The sequence below is a fragment of the Coloeus monedula genome (assembly GCF_965178545.1).
Source record: "Coloeus monedula genome assembly, chromosome: 1".
Taxonomy (NCBI): Eukaryota; Metazoa; Chordata; class Aves; order Passeriformes; family Corvidae; genus Coloeus; species Coloeus monedula.
Genome location: NC_138781.1, coordinates 45,562,958 through 45,581,415, shown reverse-complemented (window position 1 = coordinate 45,581,415; position 18,458 = coordinate 45,562,958). Strand labels below are relative to the sequence as shown.

At 42.6% G+C, this 18,458-nt stretch overlaps 2 protein-coding genes across 2 annotated transcripts in view; one reads left to right on the top strand and one right to left on the bottom strand.

Moving 5' to 3' along the window:
- ULK4 (unc-51 like kinase 4) overlaps positions 1-5,423 on the bottom strand; it is a gene marked incomplete at both ends in the record, with an annotated part of 221,246 nt that extends 215,823 nt beyond the window's left edge. The window contains 3 exons of the mRNA XM_082281603.1: positions 667-806; positions 3,530-3,629; positions 5,286-5,423. Of these exons, the coding sequence (XP_082137729.1) occupies positions 667-806; positions 3,530-3,629; positions 5,286-5,423 (378 nt within the window). The remainder of the gene's footprint in view (positions 1-666; positions 807-3,529; positions 3,630-5,285) is intronic.
- A 10,522-nt stretch (positions 5,424-15,945) lies between these two features.
- TRAK1 (trafficking kinesin protein 1) overlaps positions 15,946-18,458 on the top strand; it is a 127,566-nt gene continuing 125,053 nt past the window's right edge. The window contains exon 1 of the mRNA XM_082298492.1: positions 15,946-16,092. The gene's annotated coding sequence lies outside the window, so the exon portion shown is untranslated. The remainder of the gene's footprint in view (positions 16,093-18,458) is intronic.

Sequence of the window (18,458 nt, the reverse complement as noted above, 5' to 3'; positions counted from 1 at the left end):
GGCAACTTGATCACTTATAGATCAAGGACAAAACCAATTACTGTGAAGCAAAAATTTTTTACTATAGTCATATTCTGGTGACTACATGAATTAAAAACAAACACAGACTTTGGCAAACCTCTACATAAATTACACACACACAAAATGATTTATACACAAAGATTTATATTTTTATACAGGAATAAGACGGTAATTTCCATGGCATCTGCAAACAATAGAGAAGGTTATCAACAAAGAAACTTTAGTTAACTTTGCTCCCTCATCAGCATTTTCTATGACTGCAAAATATTCTGCACCATGACAGAATAGTAACAAATTTATGTGTCCAAGGACAGAGAACTAAAATCCTTCATTAAATTAAGCCAGTACACCAAATCAAAAAGAATAAATCACATCATATCAGATATACACCAAGGAAAGAAATCAATTATATCATAAAATATTCAAGCTACAGACTTGTCTCTGATTGTCTTCACATATATATTATATTGTCTTCACTTATATTATGTTATATATTATCTCATCTTCACTTTATATATTATGAAACTCAACTGACCTCCCAACTGAGGTAAGCCTCTTCCTAACAGTAAAATACAAACAATAAAATAAATGTTGATGGCATGGAAAGTGACATCCAGTCGACATATAGATAGTATCCCTCCTTACCTTTCCAGGTGTCAATTCACAATAGATAATTCCATGCTTATGAATATGGTATAAACCAGTAACCAGCTCAACACCAAATTCTCTCACCACATCTTCTGGTAGATGTTCATCCTGAGCAATGACAGATTCTAGAGAACCACCTGAAATACACACAGTCAACAAGTGTATATAAAGAAGATGTCATACAAGTAATGCCCAATTACATAAACTTCTTCAAAAGATGTCAATCAAAAACCATTCTCAGTGGATATTAAAAATATTTCTTGATATCTAATAGTTACAAAATCCAAGATGTACAAAAAAATTATTTTCAATACTGTGACAAAATCTTAATTTTGTCTGGAAGAAAACTGAGTGCATGACTTCAAAATACTTCAATATTATTTTACAAAGGAAACAGAAGGGAAAAAAGAAATCCAGAAACTGTGTCACTTCACAATGTAATAGTACCCCATGCTTTTATTAAAATTCCTTCACCAGATTCCTGCTGCGTAAGTTAAAAGAATAAATAATACCAACAGCAGGCTATCAACTTCTGTGAACAATTGCTAAAGCTAAGGGCAGGCAATTCTCCTCTGAATTCAGAGACAACAGAAATAGTAGAACTGTGTTACAGTCTGAGGTCAACAAATGTCGAAAAGATAAATTATTTTGTTGTATTTCACTTCCTAGGTTTCTCACACAAATCCCAGCTTCAGGTACCAGTAAGTCCTAATCATAGCTCTCCGGACTTCTTACCCTAACATGCGACCTTTCTCTGTCCTTTCAAAATCACCACTCTCCTTCTCCATTAAGTTCCAACCAACCCTTCCTTTGTTTCTGATCAGATAACACTTACAAAGCCTTCCAAATAACCCTCCCATATATCCTCTATCCCCTGTATTCTTCACTGGGCTTCACACTCACTCTCTGCACTTCTCCCCACTAATTGTTACTGTTTCTGTGTCCATACAAAACCTTCTCTTCTTCCCCCATCACCTACTTCCTCATTTTCCACTGATTCTCAGATATGTAATCAGACTCATCCCATTTGAGTCATTCCCATCCTAGATATTCATGGCACTTAGGCTTCTTCTAATCTCATTTCCCACAAATTCATCGCTCATTCTTTCTCCTCCTTCCTGTTCCAGTCCCCTATTCTGAACTCCACGTTCCCATCTTGCCCAAAATCTGTTTTCTCAGCCCCATTTGGTCCTTTACTAATCCCGCACCAAATCTGTTTGCCTGAGACCAGAGTCTGCATGCCATGAGTTATCTATAGGTCTCCTGGGTTATCTGCTGTTTATATCCTAGCCAAATCATGCTGATTAAAAAAAAAAAAAAACACAACAAACTAAAAAAACCCCACAAATTTAAGACCCCGAATGAAAGAGGGATTAGGAAAACTTTTCATAGAAAAGGATACTAGATCTTTTATCCCAAATTGGATAGTAGATTTTCCTGAACTTTTTTCCCCTTTGATCAGTCATTTCATTACAGTACTCTTCCAATTATTCAACACTGCTGAATCTTAAAATTATTTTATTTCTAAGCCTTTTTATGCTGGTTAATGAATCGGTTATTCCTTTAAAATCAAGCCCATACTACAGAGCTATAGTAAAGAATTTTCCATCATGTTTAATTACTGTTTCTTACAATGTAATTTAGAGGACTACATATAGAATAATTCCATAACACAGCCAAACACACAAATAAAAAAAGTAGTGAAACCAGCAACACAGAATTATTCTGCATCTGATAACAGAAACTATCTTTGAGACAAGTAAGAGAAATCTTCCATATTTCAAAAGCTGTTTACAAGTCTCAACAAAATTAATAAGAAATCCATGTCTTATTCCATGTATAAGTAAGTTAGCTCCAAGACACTCACGCTGCAGCAAACTATACTACTGCAAGGTAAAACACCTGATAATTGTTCAACAATAAAAGGCTGCTGGTCTAATAACCTAAATATGTGCCCCTAAGTTAGACTAAGCAAGCAGACCAAAGCCTCCATATGAGCCATTAACTTCACTTTAAATCACTGAAAGAATGACCTGACTTTTTTTCTCAGAACTTTTAAGTTCTCTTCTTCAGTAATTTTTCAAACAGAATTCTGGATAAATAAAAAGGCTGAGTGTAATACGGATTTTTATTACTAAACAAACTCCAGATACCAAAATTTTAACATGTATCACTTGCAGATTGGCTTTCTTTTCTTTCCTTTCCATGTGGAGGAAAGTATGCTATCAGAAGTTTAAAATACACAGTCATCACAATTAGAGAAAGCCTTACAAGGTTCCTGTAATAGATTGATAAGAACTTATCAAAACTAAGTGAATCACTTAATGCAGTTTTGGGTTCTCAGAGTTCCCAAATTATAGTTTTCACATGTAAGTCAAAATACTTGTACTGAATAGGAAAAAAATTATAACATTTACTTCAGCTGCTGAATTGCCCTTTGATTAAAAATTAATTTGAACAATATTAAGTCAATAGTTCATTAAAACTTGATTTGTTCCTTGATGTCTTTTAAAAGAGTCCTTAGAAAACTTCTCAAGTAATTTTTACTGAGCTACCCTCTGACTATTCACTATTTGCTTTTATGTTCCCTGACTGGCCATCTCTCTTCAGCTCTTAAAAACCAACAGTATGTAACTCAGCTAACTTTTCAAAGATGCCTACAGTGAAGCAGAGAAGCATAATTTCAATTGATTTCTAAAAATGTTCCCAAGAGCAAAACCACTTTTATATATATAAACAGGATTCTCAAGTTAATAATCAAATAATTATGCTTTTTTCAAAGATCTAAGCATTTGTTGTAAAGAAGCTGTAAGAAATCTCTTACATTCCATAAATGTTTACTTTTTTGAGCTTATCTCACCTGTGCATAATTCCACTACAAGCCAGAGATGGTTGCTTGTTTCATACCATTCATAAAATGTCATTATATTCTTATGTGTGAGTCCCTGAGTCAGACGAACCTAGAATGAAGTTTTTAACATAATTAAGTGGGAGAAAGACATAAATAAATATGTATATATATGGATTTAAGGCATGGGAATAAGAAACAATACAATCTACTCTAAATTAGCTACTTGTTCTTTTGCCTTTTCTAGTGCACTAACATTATTCTTCAAATATTTTAGTTTTACATGTATGTTAAGAAAAGACAACTTTCCTCACAGACCCTGCCCAACTCACTTGTTTTTAAAATAGAAAAAAATAGAGAAAAAAACTCAAAATTATAAATATTATTTAACCTTCCTGCACCACTAAAACAACAACAAACTGGAAATCAGAATTTGGAGTCAAACTTGCACTCCTATTTTTTTTTTAAACAAGAATACAAATGAGAGATAATACAGCAAGAAGAAGTAAAAAAAACCTTTTCCATCATTTTTAATCTTATAAGGCAAGGAAAACCATTCAAGAGACCCTGAAAATACATATTTCTACAACACCTACATGGCCTAATCTCCAGAGAAGCCTCTGTTTCTTGCTAGAATGGTATGTAAGGTATCCCCAATGGATTTGTAAGACTAATACACTTCTAAGAACAAAAAAGTTCCCAAGAAATTATCATTGAAACAATGAGAAGGAATAGGAAACTAACAGGTTCACATGGCAAGGTTTTGGTATCCAGGCAGGGAGGTCTACAGGACTGGCTTCTGTGAGAAGCTGCGAGAAGCCCTCTGTATCTGACAGAGCCAATGCCAGTGAGCTCCAAGACAGACCCACTGCTGGCCAAGGCCCAGCCCATCAATGATGGATAACATATTTAAGAAGGGAAAAAGCCCAGCACAACAGCAACTGCAGCAGGGGACAGGAGTGAGAACATGTGACAGAAACAACTCTGCAGACACCAAGGTCAGTGCAGAAGGAGGGGCAGCAGGTCCTCCAGGAGCTGGAGCAGAGATTCCCCTGCAGCCCCTGGTGAAGACCACAGTGAGGCAAGGCTGTCCCTCTGCAGCCCATGGAGGTCCATGGCAGAGCAGAGATCCACCTGCAGTCCTTGGAGGACCCCACACCAGGGGGGCAGGTGGAAACCCAAGAGAGGCTGTGACTCTGTGGGAAGTCTGTGCTGGAGCCGGCTCCTGGCAGGACCTGCAGACCCACAGAGAGAGGAGCCCACGCCAGTTTGCTGGCAGGAAATATAACCCTCTGGGAACTCACACTGGAACAGCCTGTTCCTGAGGGAATGCACCCCATGGAAAGTATCTTCACTTGAGGACAAATGGTATTCTTTCATCAAAAATAATTTCTTCTTGCTAAGTAAGAAATCGGTTGTTTACTGGAAGTTACTAATACCACTGGATTTGCACAACTAATAAGAAAGTAAAGCAAATTACCCCACGTAACTGTTTTTACAAGTTCACTAACACAGCATAGAAACAGTAAGACTGCAAACATGGGTTTATGCATGCAACCTAAAAACCAATAAAATCACATGAAGAAATAAATACATTAAAATAAGACTGTATTTAAAGCCTAAGAACTTAAAATCTTGAGAAGTTGATCTAAATGTGACAAACTCCATTTAAAGAAGCACATGCTACTTTTCTATAACCTGCGCTGCAAGAATTTCATAGGCTGCATTTTTTTCCCAGATTTAGCATGAAAAAACCCACATTACTTACCCAGTTTGCTACTCCAGCTCTCTTGCATTTATCACTGCAAATAACAGCAATGAAATTAATTGTCCCTTTTCTTCTTCCTTTGTAAACAACTGTCGTATTTCCTCTTCCAATCTCCTCATACAAAACGAAGTTCTCCATGGTTTAGGATGCGTCACAGGCAACAGACTGGAAACATGGCATTAGTCTCACAAACAAATAAACCTAAAGAAAGGAGGAAAAAGGGGAAACGTTCAAATTTAATAGTCATTCATGTATAGCATTCACCCTCCCAATTATCATGAATAGGGATTCTTTACTTCCAGAAAGATTGAATATAATTATAGAAGACCTCCTCTCAGGACATGTGATCAAAATTTTGAACAGGTGAATTTTACACTTCTAAAGCTCTTAATGGATTCAAACAGTAATAAATGGGCTAGTATATACAAATTCTAAAAGGTTTATCTGTAGAAATGCAAGAGGCTACAGGGAAAAGAGAAGCATCTCTGGTTCTCAAGAGTAATGGCTATGCCTTTATTTCAGTAGACAAAGCAATGGAGCACAGAATCATAAAATCATCGAATGGCTTGGGTTGGAATGGACCTTAAAGATCATCTCGTTCTAATGCCCCTGCCTTGGGCAGGAACACACTCCACTTGAACACTTTACTCAATGTCCCATTCAACCAGGCCTTGAACACTGCCAGGGATGGGACATCCACAGCTTCTCTGACCCACAAAACAGACTTTCAACAGCTGGATTTTGACATGAAGTACGAAGAGCTCAAATAAAGTGACAAAGAAAGTGAAAAGATGAGGAAGGAAGGCCGTCGTGGAAGACTCACAAGCCACCACCTGTAACGAAGCAGGTGTGAAACTCCACAGAAGCACCCAAAGCAGCAGCCTCCAGGCACCGAGGGAAGTGCATTTGCTCTGGGCTGGACACAGGACCAGTACACCAAGGAGACGCAGTTCCCTCTCCTTACGAGGGAACTGATGGCGAACTGAGCAGCCCATGCACGACCCGCGATCTCTTGCGCTCCCACCTCTGTCGAGGGCGGTCAGGGCTGAGGCGCTACATAGCGGCCCCCAGAGACCCACCTGCGGCAGACGGGAGAAGGGCAAGGGGTCTTAGGAGCGCTCCAGCGGGGGCTTCCAGCCCCGCTCCGGGTCCGCTCCCGCACTCGGACCGAGAAACGGCGGCGGAGGGAGCGAGAAGGCGGTGAGGGGCGGTGAGGGGCGGTGAGAGGCGGTGAGGGGCGGTGAGGGGCGGTGAGGGGCGGTGAGGGGCGGCTGGGCACGCGCTCCGCCAGGTAACGGCCGCGAACGTGCGCGGGAAAGTGGGAAAGAGTGGGAACGACAGCCGAACCTGTGTGTCGGGGCATGGAACCGGCGGGAAAGGGTGGGAACGACAGCCGTACCTGCGCCGGGGCATGGAACCGGCGGGAAAGGGTGGGAACGACAGCCGTACCTGCGCCGGGGCATGGAACCGGCGGGAAAGAAAGGAAGCGACAGCTGCACCTGTGTGTGAGGGATGGACGCGGCGAGAAAGGGTGGAACGACAGTGGTAGTGCGCCGCGGGATGGACCACGCCGTCGCCATCAACCGAAACGGCGGAGCCCCGCCCCCGGCACGGAATCTCCCATGGCCCGGTGGCAGAGTCCGGATGGGACACTGGTCCCTGCGCGCCACAAAATACAGGCAAGCGGGAAAGGCACCGGCTCAGCAGGTAGAGTGACTCCGGGAATTGGAGAGTTTTGCTGTCCTTTATTCCATCTGGAACGCACCGCCAGGTCCCACCAGGCTCCGTCCCCGCGCCGCCCCGCGCGCCACTCGGATGGTCGGCACCCCGCGCCCGTATCCAGGAGACGGGGCCGGACGCCGGAAGCAAAGCGGAGCCCCATTGGGCCGAGCGGCGCCTACGTCAGGGCGGGACCACCGGGAGGCGACCGCGGGGGGGAAGGGAGTTCCCGGATGTTGGTGTGGGGAGCTCCAGGGGCTGGCGCGTCCCTCGGGAAAGGTCCGGGTGCCGCCGGCAGCGTGGGTTGGTGGCATTTGTTCAACCTTCGTAGTCAAAACAGCACGTAGCGTCCTCAGCCATACCATGGCCATCTGCAAACGCCTAATTGAGAAACATTTTTCTTATGACAGAATTTAGTCCTTGAAACAAGCGTTTTCTATGTTTAACAATAACGTGGGGGTTTCACTTGTTTTTTTCATCCTATGGTGATCTGGTTTTCTTTTTCCTTTTTTGCTTGTCTGGTGTTGGTTTTGTAAGGCCCTTGAAAAATCCAAGTATCCTCTTCTCTTGGGCAACTGGAACGGTAGTGACAGGACAAGGGCCTTCAAACTGAAAGACAGTAGATTTGGATTAGATACTAGGGAAAAAATCTTTGCTGTGAGGGCGGTGAGGCACTGGCACAGGTTGCTCAGAGAAGTTGTGGATGTTCCATCCCTGGAATTGTTCAAGGTCAGGTTGGATGGGGTTCTGAGCAACCTGGTCTTGTGAAAGGTTGGGCATCGCAGGGGGTTGGAACTTGATGGTCTTTGGGGTCCCTTCCAACTCAAACCATTCTACGATCCTAACAAAACATTTAAAAACATTTGCTCTGGAGCAAGCTGTAAAGAATTCTGTTTTTTCTCATTGTCTCACCTTTATTTTGACCTCCTAACAGATTTGAACCTATTGATCCATTTCAACCAAATTTGATAAAAAGAAGTAGAACACGTACAGGAAGGATTCAATGTTTCTTCTAGGCGGCATGATAACAGATGGTCAGGTTTTTTACTCCCACGCTCGAGAAGATTTCAGTATGAATTTAAACCCCTGTAATCCTGAAAAGGGGGAGAAAACCACCCCCCGAACCCCTCTTTATTGTTGACAAAAAACTCAACATGAGCTGGCAGTGCAGGCTTGCATCCCAGAAAGCCAGAGGTATCCTGGACTGCATCAGAAGGAACGTGGCCAGCAGGGTGAGGGATGATGATTCTGTCCCTCTACACTCTGTTCTCATGACACCCTACCTGGAGTGCTGCATCCAGCTCTGGTGCCTCCAAAATAAGAAGGACATTGAACTGTTGGAGGAAGTCCAGAGGAGGCCATGAAGTGATAAGGGGACTGGAGCACCTCCCCTATGAAAACAGGTTGAGAAAACTGAGGCTGTGTCCCATTTTACACTGTAAGTTTTCAGTAATTGCAGAGGTGACTTGTAATTATCCATGAAGCTACAGCTTTGAAGCTGCACAAGTAAGATAATTTTTCCATTTTTTTTTAATGTAAATGAGTAGTCAACTGGATATAAATAAACCAAATGCGTAAGTAGACATCACTTTCTTTTAAGAAGCACAAGAAAAGTATGCTTTGAAGAGGGATTTATTTAGATTTTAGAAAAATGTGTATTTTATCTTTGGTTGTGATAAGGATGACTGATACAAAGAAGAAGGAATAGAGTGTTAGCTCAGCTGCATACAAGTCCCAGCAGCAGTTCAATGCCACATCTTAGAAAAGTCAATTTCATTGTCCCTGTCCAAGAAGATAAAACTAAGTCACAATAACTATCAAGTTACTGTCTTTTTTGCAAGATTTCTCATGTTTCATCCTATGTACACTTTCTGTTAAATTAGTTTAGGTTAGGGATTTTTTTTATGTAAAGGGACAAAATACCCCATTTTGGGGGAGTGGGATTGTATGAACTTCAACATTAATAAAGTTTGTTGAAATCTTCATATAATAGTGGCAATAGCACTGCAAAATATACAGAGAGAAACACTAAAAACCAATATTTTGTAGCAATTGAACCAGAGGTTTATAGCTTTTGAAATTAAATGTCTCCATGATAAAAAATTTTCAGTATAATTAAAGGCAGACATAGGGAGACAAGTTGACTTATGCCACTTTTTTTTTTTTTTTACAACCCCTCTTAATTAGGAACTGTGGGCACTTTTTTATTGTTGATACATATTTCATTACATGTCTGTATGTTTCTTATGATCTGGGTGCACAGTTTCAATATACTCCAGATGGGAAATTTTCCCTTTGGTTTGGTGTAAAAACGGAGGATTCTCTCTTCAAACATGTTGCTTCAGGTATGAGAGTTATCTTGCAGAAATAAAGTAAATACAAATACAGATCAGAGTTGTAATTATAAGACTCTTATCTTTGGCCTTTTACTTACTGTTTCAGTCTGTTACTCCTTTATTCTGTTACCAAACATGACTTCAAGCATTGTACTCAACTGCAGTGAACTTTTCTGTGGGAATACTTTCAACATTCAAGAACGGAATGCAAAATATTCTCTGTGCTGTTTGCACCATTTCAATACTCTTAGCAATCTGTGCAGCAAACTCAGCCTTGCTATTTGCATGGCTATTAGACGGGACAGTCAGATGTAATCAAATTCTTGTTCTCAAATAAATATATGATCTAATTTAAGGCAAACTGAGATCTTGTGACTGCAAGCACATAGTTCAGGCATGCTTAAACACTTCACTGCTCTACCCTCAATGGGTACTACATAAGCCTCTGACATTTTGCCTGGTTCTCAAAAGCCTGACCAATAGCCTGTAATTTTAAGGTGTGTTTCCATGTTTTGTAAGATCTGTTCTTCAGTCTGCTCTATTGAAAATGCTACACAGTTCTGTTTTATTTTGCCATATGTACTAGCTTTTTTTTCCCCCCAGATATCATGATTACTCATGCTCTATCCCATCTTGTTGGTACACGGTGTTTATTTCTATTCCAGACTGACCCCATTCTCAAGAGAATTTCTATTCTCGGCAAGTAGGGTATGATGATTCAGTTGCTCAAATAAAATACTTTTATGTTCCATTTATCTTGACAGTACTGTCATTCCTGGGAAGTACATAGAGCCACTTTTCTGGTGTTTGACCTTTTTGGCAGAATGGTGAACATGGGCACATCTTGTGCTTTTTATTTTCAGATTCTTTTCCAACATCCTCTTGAAACTGGCATGTATTTTCATCATTTGAGTGAAACTTTGTTCTTCTTTATTTTTATATTTCTCTGGTAACATTAATATGTGATTATGGTATTATGATTTTGATATGATATTGTGGTATTATGATTTTGTCACCTTGGTTTTTTGGTACAACTCTGTTGTACTTACTGGTCCATCTCAAATTCATTAAATAAATTCAGACATTACTGTTTTAGTATCATATCTTTCTGATATTTGGGAATAGCAATGACCTTTCAAATTCTTTAGTGCTTTCTGGGATTTGTGTTTCAAAATATGTTTTTTCAATCAAAGAGTTGGCCTTTACACTTTCGAAACATCATTGCAAAACAGTTTGTGGCTTTTTTCACTGGTGAGGCAAAAAATCTACTAGTGGTTTCTTGTACAATAACAGGGCTCCAAATCCCACCTCACTGGATCAGCTTGCAAGGTCACCAATACTACATGTATGCTGTGCTTCTGTTTCCTCTTCCTCTGTTATGGTCTCGATGCTTTGCATATGTCTAAGGTTGGAAAAAGATGTGATGAGATATGCTGAACATTTTAATATTTTCTGAGCTAATAGCTTTAAAGGTTGGCATATTAAAAGGTATTTTTATTTCCCCAAATCATTGGGTTCCCCTGGGAAGTCAGCAACTGCTCTGTATATGATACTGCAGTCAGGACCAACTTCCTGTTTGTTTGTATTAACCGCTAGGAGATGAGGTTAATTGTAATGGATTACCACAGTTTCTGCCAGGCATTTCTCGTGTCACATTCCTAAGTATAATCAGCTCTGATAGTGGCTTTGTGAGCCTGGCTGGCAGAGCTGGTACTCTTCTGCTGTAAGGTTCACAACTTAACAGCATTTTCAATACCTAAGCCCTCTTGCTGGCTTCCAAAATATGATGATGACTGTCTTGCTGAGACGGGAAAGCTGAATAGGTCTTGTCAATATTTTACTTTTTCAGTGACTATCATTCTTCTTACATAATTTTGAGATTGTAAAATTATTAATTTTTGTGTGCATTTCAGTATTCAAACTATTCCTTGTTCTAATGCAATAGATAGTGTGTAAAGCATGCTATCCTGGCTGACCTATTTTCATCTGTTCTAGGTATAACATGTCAGGAGAACATCCCATTTTCTTCAATTACATCCAACAGTTTGTACTCACACAAGAGTCATGCTTTTTTATCACATATACAAATTCACTGTTTCAGCTGCAAGTAGTGGCTTTTATATTGCATATTCTGAAGATTCAGGCTGTATACTCAGGATATCTTTTGCATTCTGATTAAAATTCACAATGTCAAAAGTATTATCATCATTTCATAGTGTAATTTTCATTTGATTTCACTTGATTACATGGGTTTTTTCCTTTTCTTGCAAAATGCATGCCTGGCACATTTATCATTATCCCACTATCTTGCATTTAATTTCCTCTTTGTTTGTGTACTTGACTTCGCTTCTAATGCTAATCTGAGCTTTACAAACTATTTATTCCAACTTGCATCTCATTAATGCAGAATATGTGCAAAACCTCATCCTCTGAGTCACTGTTTGCCTCCTTTTTGTGTGTTTTTTTTTTTTTTTAACTGTAAGATCTGGAATAATCCTTCTTTTTTTCCATAATTATTATTTATGATCTACCATGCAAGAATTTTTTAATGAGTTTTCTCCTTAAAATCTTTTAATCTTCATTTTATTTCTCTCCTCAGCTTGTGTTTATGCTTTAGCTGGTCCATAAAGTTACTTTTTATTTTTATTTGGCCTCTCATTTTCCATGTGTTCTCGCTCAAATCAGTGTCAGCTCTCCTTAGGTCACAGTCACAATAACACTTCCGGGCCATTCCATAAACTGGTACTGCTCCTGAAAGATGCAGCCCCTATACAGGAAAGAAATTTCCAGCAGAGATGCAGTTGAAGAAGGGGAAGGCATTGGTGCTGCCCAATGCTAGCTGAAGGAAGCACAGAGTTCTGAACAAGAAAAGCTTTTCTGCTGATTTGATTCTTTCTGCAAAGGCAGCATTGCAAAACTTCTTGTAAAACAAAACAAATAAACAAAAAAACCCCTCGAAACAAACAAAACCTCCAAATATGAACCCAGAAAAAATCAGTCAAAAGTACTTATATTTTAAATTTTCACATGCTCAGTGAGACAAATTGTAAGAATCTGTGTGTTTTGATATTCAGGTAAAAGCAATGACAGCTTTACAAAAACACCATTTATATGACAAAAGATGTTGTACAGGCAGCGTTATGCAGGCACTTCATAGATCTTTTTAAAGGACTTGCAGCATTACTTAGTTCATGCTGATATAAAGTGTGAGAAATGGGGCCAGTAACACTAGGTACCAGAAGGAAGAACAAAAAGAGAAAGCACTGCAACTCTTTTCTTCTTAACTCCATGACAGCTAGTCAGAAACACAGGGTATATTTTATTGGGGTTTTTTTTCTCTCCAAACACTTGTTAATACCCACTGGAATTAGTTTGTTCTCCGAGATTAAAATTGTTTACCCCACAATCATAGCTGAAATTGGAGTCTTCAGCTGGCAAACTAACCAGAGATTTCTCAAACTGGTTTCCAATGCTTTTAAAGCAAGATTGTATTCTTTGCTTTACAGGGCCTATAAAAGAGGTTCTAGGGACAGCGAGTGAGGAATATGCAAGAAAAACAACAGCATACTCACTGAAAAGTACATTTGAATGGTGCTGTATTTTAGCAGGGCAGAAATAAAGTCTCTTCTAGAGATATAATCAAGGAAGCAAAATTGAGAATAAATATGATTATTATCATGGGATAATAAGAAGAGAAAGGAGAGGGAGAAGATAATGAAAACGTAAAGAGAGCAGAGAAATCTGGAAACTTTGAAAGTATTTGGTTACCGTGTCAATTGCCAGCTTTAGAATTATTAGGTGGATAAATTGAGCTGGTGATAGAAATGCAGTGGAGTATGCTTATGTGTGCTATAGCACCACATGACCGAAAAATCATCAGGAGGATTTGGCACAGCACCACCAATTAATTGCTACCGTGCCCTATGACCTGTATACAAATGCACACCTTGCATGCAAGGGCCTGGCAATCCCACAGCCCCAAGTTCTCTTTTCTACATACTGTGTTTGGATGTAAATAGTGCATATCATTGCCATTTCTCACACTGTGAAGGACTTCTGCTTGCTTTAACAAGAGTCTTTTCAGTCTCAGAAGTACATCTCAAATCCTTGTTCCTTACATACATGACAGGTCAATTGGCTCTTCTCAATAAGAAACCTACAATCATGCACACTTGTTTCTTGCTGTTGTTGGTGTGGATATTCACTTTTCTACTTCCTGGTTTTCCCTCTGCCTGCCTTCTCTTTTTTCTTTCTCCTCAGTATTTAACTTTCTTCCTGGGCTGGATTCCAAGGTGCTTCTGTTCTGTGTCTTCCTCTGGTTTTCTGGAACTGAAAGCTCTTTTTTTTTTTTTTTTTTTTTTTTTAATCACCCCTTACCAGCCTAACTTTGCTTTTACCCCCCTGGTTCTCATTTACAGTAAAAAAAGCACAGAGCAAACTCCCTCAAAATTACTTCTTCACTGAGCAGACCATTAGTCCTCACTGCTGTCTCGGCCTTATGTTACACATTGTAACAAGTTCCCAGCTGCTGCTTCGAGGCTCTGTCCGTCTTTCACAACCTCACAGTCTTGTTTCCTCTCTTGTGCAACCTCTGTCACTCATCTGACTTCATAGTTAGCTGTTTCAGTATTAATCAGAAAACAACCCTTTTTAAAAGCCTCCTGATTTAGCTTGCTCGCTGGCAAGGATCACAAGTATACAAGACCGGGAACAAAAGGAGCAATGGGAAGGCTCAGCAAAGGTTGAGAAGTGGAAGGCACCAGCCTTTTCAGTGATAGACTTCTTAGCAGTAACATGAAGTTTCTATTTTAGGGAGGATTTAGATGAGACTACCGAGATGATTTAAGAGTGCACGGTTACCAAAGGGATGGTCCCCTTCCTCCCAGACAAATGGTTTCAACTCATCTTTTGTGCTCACTCCTGATATTTCTATGATCTTAGGGTGAATCCGTTCAGTTCACTAATGGGGCAGAAATCCGACAAGGGAAAAATACAGTTAGTTCTGTGTGAGGTTAGTAATCTGAGTCACTCACTGAGGAATCCTAAGCAGCAGAGCCAGCCCTTGGGGAAACCAGGAGTGCCTGGCTCCTCCACAGGAGAAATGGGGAGAGCGGCCTTCTGCTTTTGGCAGCAGCACCAAGCTTTTAGGTTGACTCACATGCCCCACCTAAATCACTAGCAGGGGATTTGCTCTGTAGACACGCGTGTTCGGAAGGCAGCTGCCTGAGAATCCTCTGTTGTCCTTGCAGTATTTCTCCTCTCTTTTCTGTCACCCAAAAGCATGCATCCCTATCTGGGATTGTCTTTGTTTGCATCTGTGAAGTGCTGGATCATTTCTTTTTATGGGTTATTCAGGGTCAAGCCCTGAATTCATTTACACTCTCTGGAGGTTATTCCATGCTTCTGGAATCCTGTCACCACCAGCATGACTGCAACTTCTTTTTTTGTCTTACCAGCTGTAACCCTGAACACAATTCTATTCTTCCCTTGCCGGCAGACAAAACCAATCAAACCCTCCTCCAATAAATACTTCTGTGAGTTGCAGATGTAAGAAATCCTTTTTTTTTTTTTTAATAATTATTAAATTTATCAGAGGATAGTTAGGTTTGGTAGGAACCTCTGGAGATCATTTGGTTCAACACCCCTGCCAAGGCAGGGTGAGCTAGAGCAGGTGACACAGGAACGCGCCCAGGGGGGTTTTGAATGTCTGCAGAGAAGGAGAGTCCACGGCCTCCCTAGGCAGCCTGTTCCAGTGCTCTGGCTCCCTCAATGCAAAAAAGTTCTTCCTCATGTTGAGGTGAAACTTCTTGTGATTTAGTTTATGGCCATTTCTCCTTGTCCTGTCGCGGGGCACCACCAAAAAGAGTGGAAAAGAACTTGGACTTGAAGCTTTTCTCTGTAGGTGGGACATTCATAGGAAATCTTTTCCTTCGAGGATTTTTTTGGTGTTTAATACATCCTGTAATCATTCTTTCCCTCTCCGCCTCTCAAACCAGCCCAGGTCGCTTGTGCGTGTCCCGGGAGCTGCGGGAGCAGTGCCGGGCAGTGCTGCTCGCGGCCGCGCTCGGGCTGCCCCGCACAGCGACAAACCTCATCCTTCTGCCCGTGTCTGCCCAGCCCGTCCTGCGGCAGGGGGCCGGTTGCCGGGCGACGCTCGGCCCCTCCTCCGCGGCAGGGCTGGGCCATGAGGTAATGGCCTCCGGGGGGCGGGAAAGGGAGCGCGGTGACTACCGAGCCAGCGGCCGCCGAGGTGGCCGCTGGCGGCATTCCGCCTCCCGCCCCTTCCTGCTGCCCCGCCGGCGGCGGGCGGCGCCGCAGCCCCCGAGGTGTCCGCGCCGCCCCGCCTCCCGAGGAGGCTGCGCGGCCCCAGGAGCCCCGCGCCCGGCAGCGGCGGCGGAGAGTGCCCGGCACCGCCGCACGTGTGCTGCCGCCTGGCCGGAGGGGTTCGCAGCGGTCCCCGGGCGCCACGGGAGAGCGGGGAACTGGAGCGGCGGCGGCCCGGCAGGAGAGACCCGGGAGGAGGAGGGCACATGAGGCGCCGGCAGGAGGAGGGAGAAGCAGCAGCAGCCGGCCGACCACTGCAACCCCTGAGCTCTGCCCGCTCCGCACGCCGCGGCCTCTCAGCGGCGCGGGCCGGGGGCGAGCCGTGAGGGGGGAAGCAGCCCGGAGGTGGCCGCCGCCGGCAGCGAGGCTCCCCCGGCTCGCGGGGGCGCCGCCGCCCGCGCCCCGCCGCCCGGGGGGCCCGGAGCGGGGTGAGTGCGGCGGGGGGACCGTGCGGGGCGGGCGCGGAGGCGCGGCGCAGGCGGGGATGCGCGGCGGCACCGGCGCGGCCGCCTCTGCCCCCGCTCGCCCCCAGGTGAGCGAGCGGGTGCGGGGGGCAGCGGGCGCCTGGGGGGCTGCGGTGCGCGGGCGAGGCCTGCAGCGCTCGCCGGGCAGCGGAACGGGGGGTGAGCAAGGTGCAGCCGCTCTTCCTTCTCCTCGGGCCCCTCGACCTTCACAGCCGGCTGGCTCGGGGGCGGGCGCTGCGCCTGGCTCTGCTGCCTGTGCTCTTTTGTCCCTTCCGCCCCCTTAAAGGAAAGAAGCACATGAATGGAATTGCGTACCGAAGGTCAGGGATCGCTCGCAGAATTGCGCCTCTGCATTATTTACAGCTAAACTGCTGCTGTTGTCAGATACAAGGGCCTCTGCATGCAGAAGTAGCTTTCTAGCCGTCGCAGAGGGAGCTGCAAATACTGACTCGGTTTCTTCAGCGTTGGGGATTTTGGATAGCTTTGGGCAGTATTCCGCTGTTTAAAATGACTAAAATATTCCATTATGGGTTTTAGCAAGTTTGAGATCTTGGTGCTTCTTTTGGTTTGCAGCTGACGATTTTGAACCTTTATCTATAGATGAGGTTTTTGTCAGGTAAAATTAGTGAGGAGTAGGAAATGTTCAAAACACCGGAACATCTGTTAAAGAGTGGGAGCCAGGGTTCATGTTCTCCCTCTCTCCAACTTCAGGAGAAGTCTCCGTGGGGACACTTTTTTCTGCCTTGTAATCTGTAACCTTATTTGAACCTTTCAGTCCGCTGAGATTAAATCGTGGGTGTAATGGTTTTTGCAATCAGGAAAGCAACAGCAAAAAAAAAAAAGCAAACAACAACAACAACAAAAAAAGTTAAAACAAAACCAAACCAAACAACAGTTATGATGACCCATTTGCCATATGTGCCTCTTTTACTTCTGTGTGTACACAGTTGCAGGTACTGTTTGTAATGCCCTGGCTTCTGCCTGTGCTGGAACTTCTCTGAGTTTAAACATGTTTGCCCTAGTAGGGCTCTTTTGGAGTTACCATAAGAAGCCTGGAGGAGGGAGTGTTGTCTCCAAGCCCAGGGACTGTATTCACAAAACTGTGCCTTCTCTGAGGCACTGTAACCTGTTTTAACTGAGTCAGAGCAACCTGTGATGGCAATAAGACAATTATATTAAGCCATGATTACAGCTTACTTCTCTGTTTTTCAATGAGCATCATTGTAAGGTAGGAAAACCAGGATGGTAAAAATCCCGATGGAAGGCAAGAGTTTTCAGCTTTTAATGTGAACTGCTGAGTGAAGACCAGACGGCTGTATGAACAGCTAGTGGATATTATTTAAATTTCTGTTGAAGTAAAACAAAAGTTTCTGTCAGTTGCATGAATGAACTCCCACTTGCCAGCGGATTGAACTGCATGATGGATGACAGTAGTGGAAAGAAGTAAAATCTCTGGATCTAGTGCAAAAAAATCCCATACCAGACAAAAATCTTCTGTTCATCTTTTGTTCAGTTACGATCAAAAAGTTCACACTGGACCTTGGTGCCTGTTCTAGAGCGCTGGGGAAGCATTAACGAGATTAGGGACATACACTGATATATGAGGTGCTCCATGTTTGATAGGTGGGTGCTTAAAATCCCAGAGAAATATCAAGCTGCTGCAGTAGCCTCTGAGCATCTGACTAGTTTAAGCTGGAGTCGTGACTAATAAGGCAGGACCAGGATGTGATACACAAGTTTTGCCATGGATATTAATGGATGTTAACTTGGCACTCTGACAGTTTGTGGAACACAGGTGAGAGCTGGTGGGAGTAAGCAGACTTGCACATATCACAGAGCAAGATCAGATGGGAAGGATTTGCCTGGAACTGGTGGGAACTCCTGTTCCTCTCTGCTGCAGCTCATGCCTGAGCTCCTTGCCGCTTCACACATTCGCCTCCTGTAACAGATTACCAGCTGCTTTTGTAGAAGTAATTTGATCCTAATCTTTCCGTGTGCTCTGAGGATTTTATTTATACTCTAGCCAATCTGCTTTGGGATAGAATAATGAGATTAGTATTGCAAAAATTAGTGCAGGTTAAATGTTTTTGTTTTGAATGTGTACTTGATCAATATTATTGTTTCTTACTGTTGTTGCTGTAATACTGAAAAGGAAAAATGCTAAAACTTTGCACTCTTATCTGCTGTGACAGACTGTAAACTGAATGAAAGGTACTTTTTTTTTTTTAAATAGAAAGGGTTCTCAGAATGAATGCTATTGAGGCAGCATCTGCAGTATTGAAAGACAAGAGATTAAAACCAAGCCTTTTTCCCTTTATAAAAGCTGTACA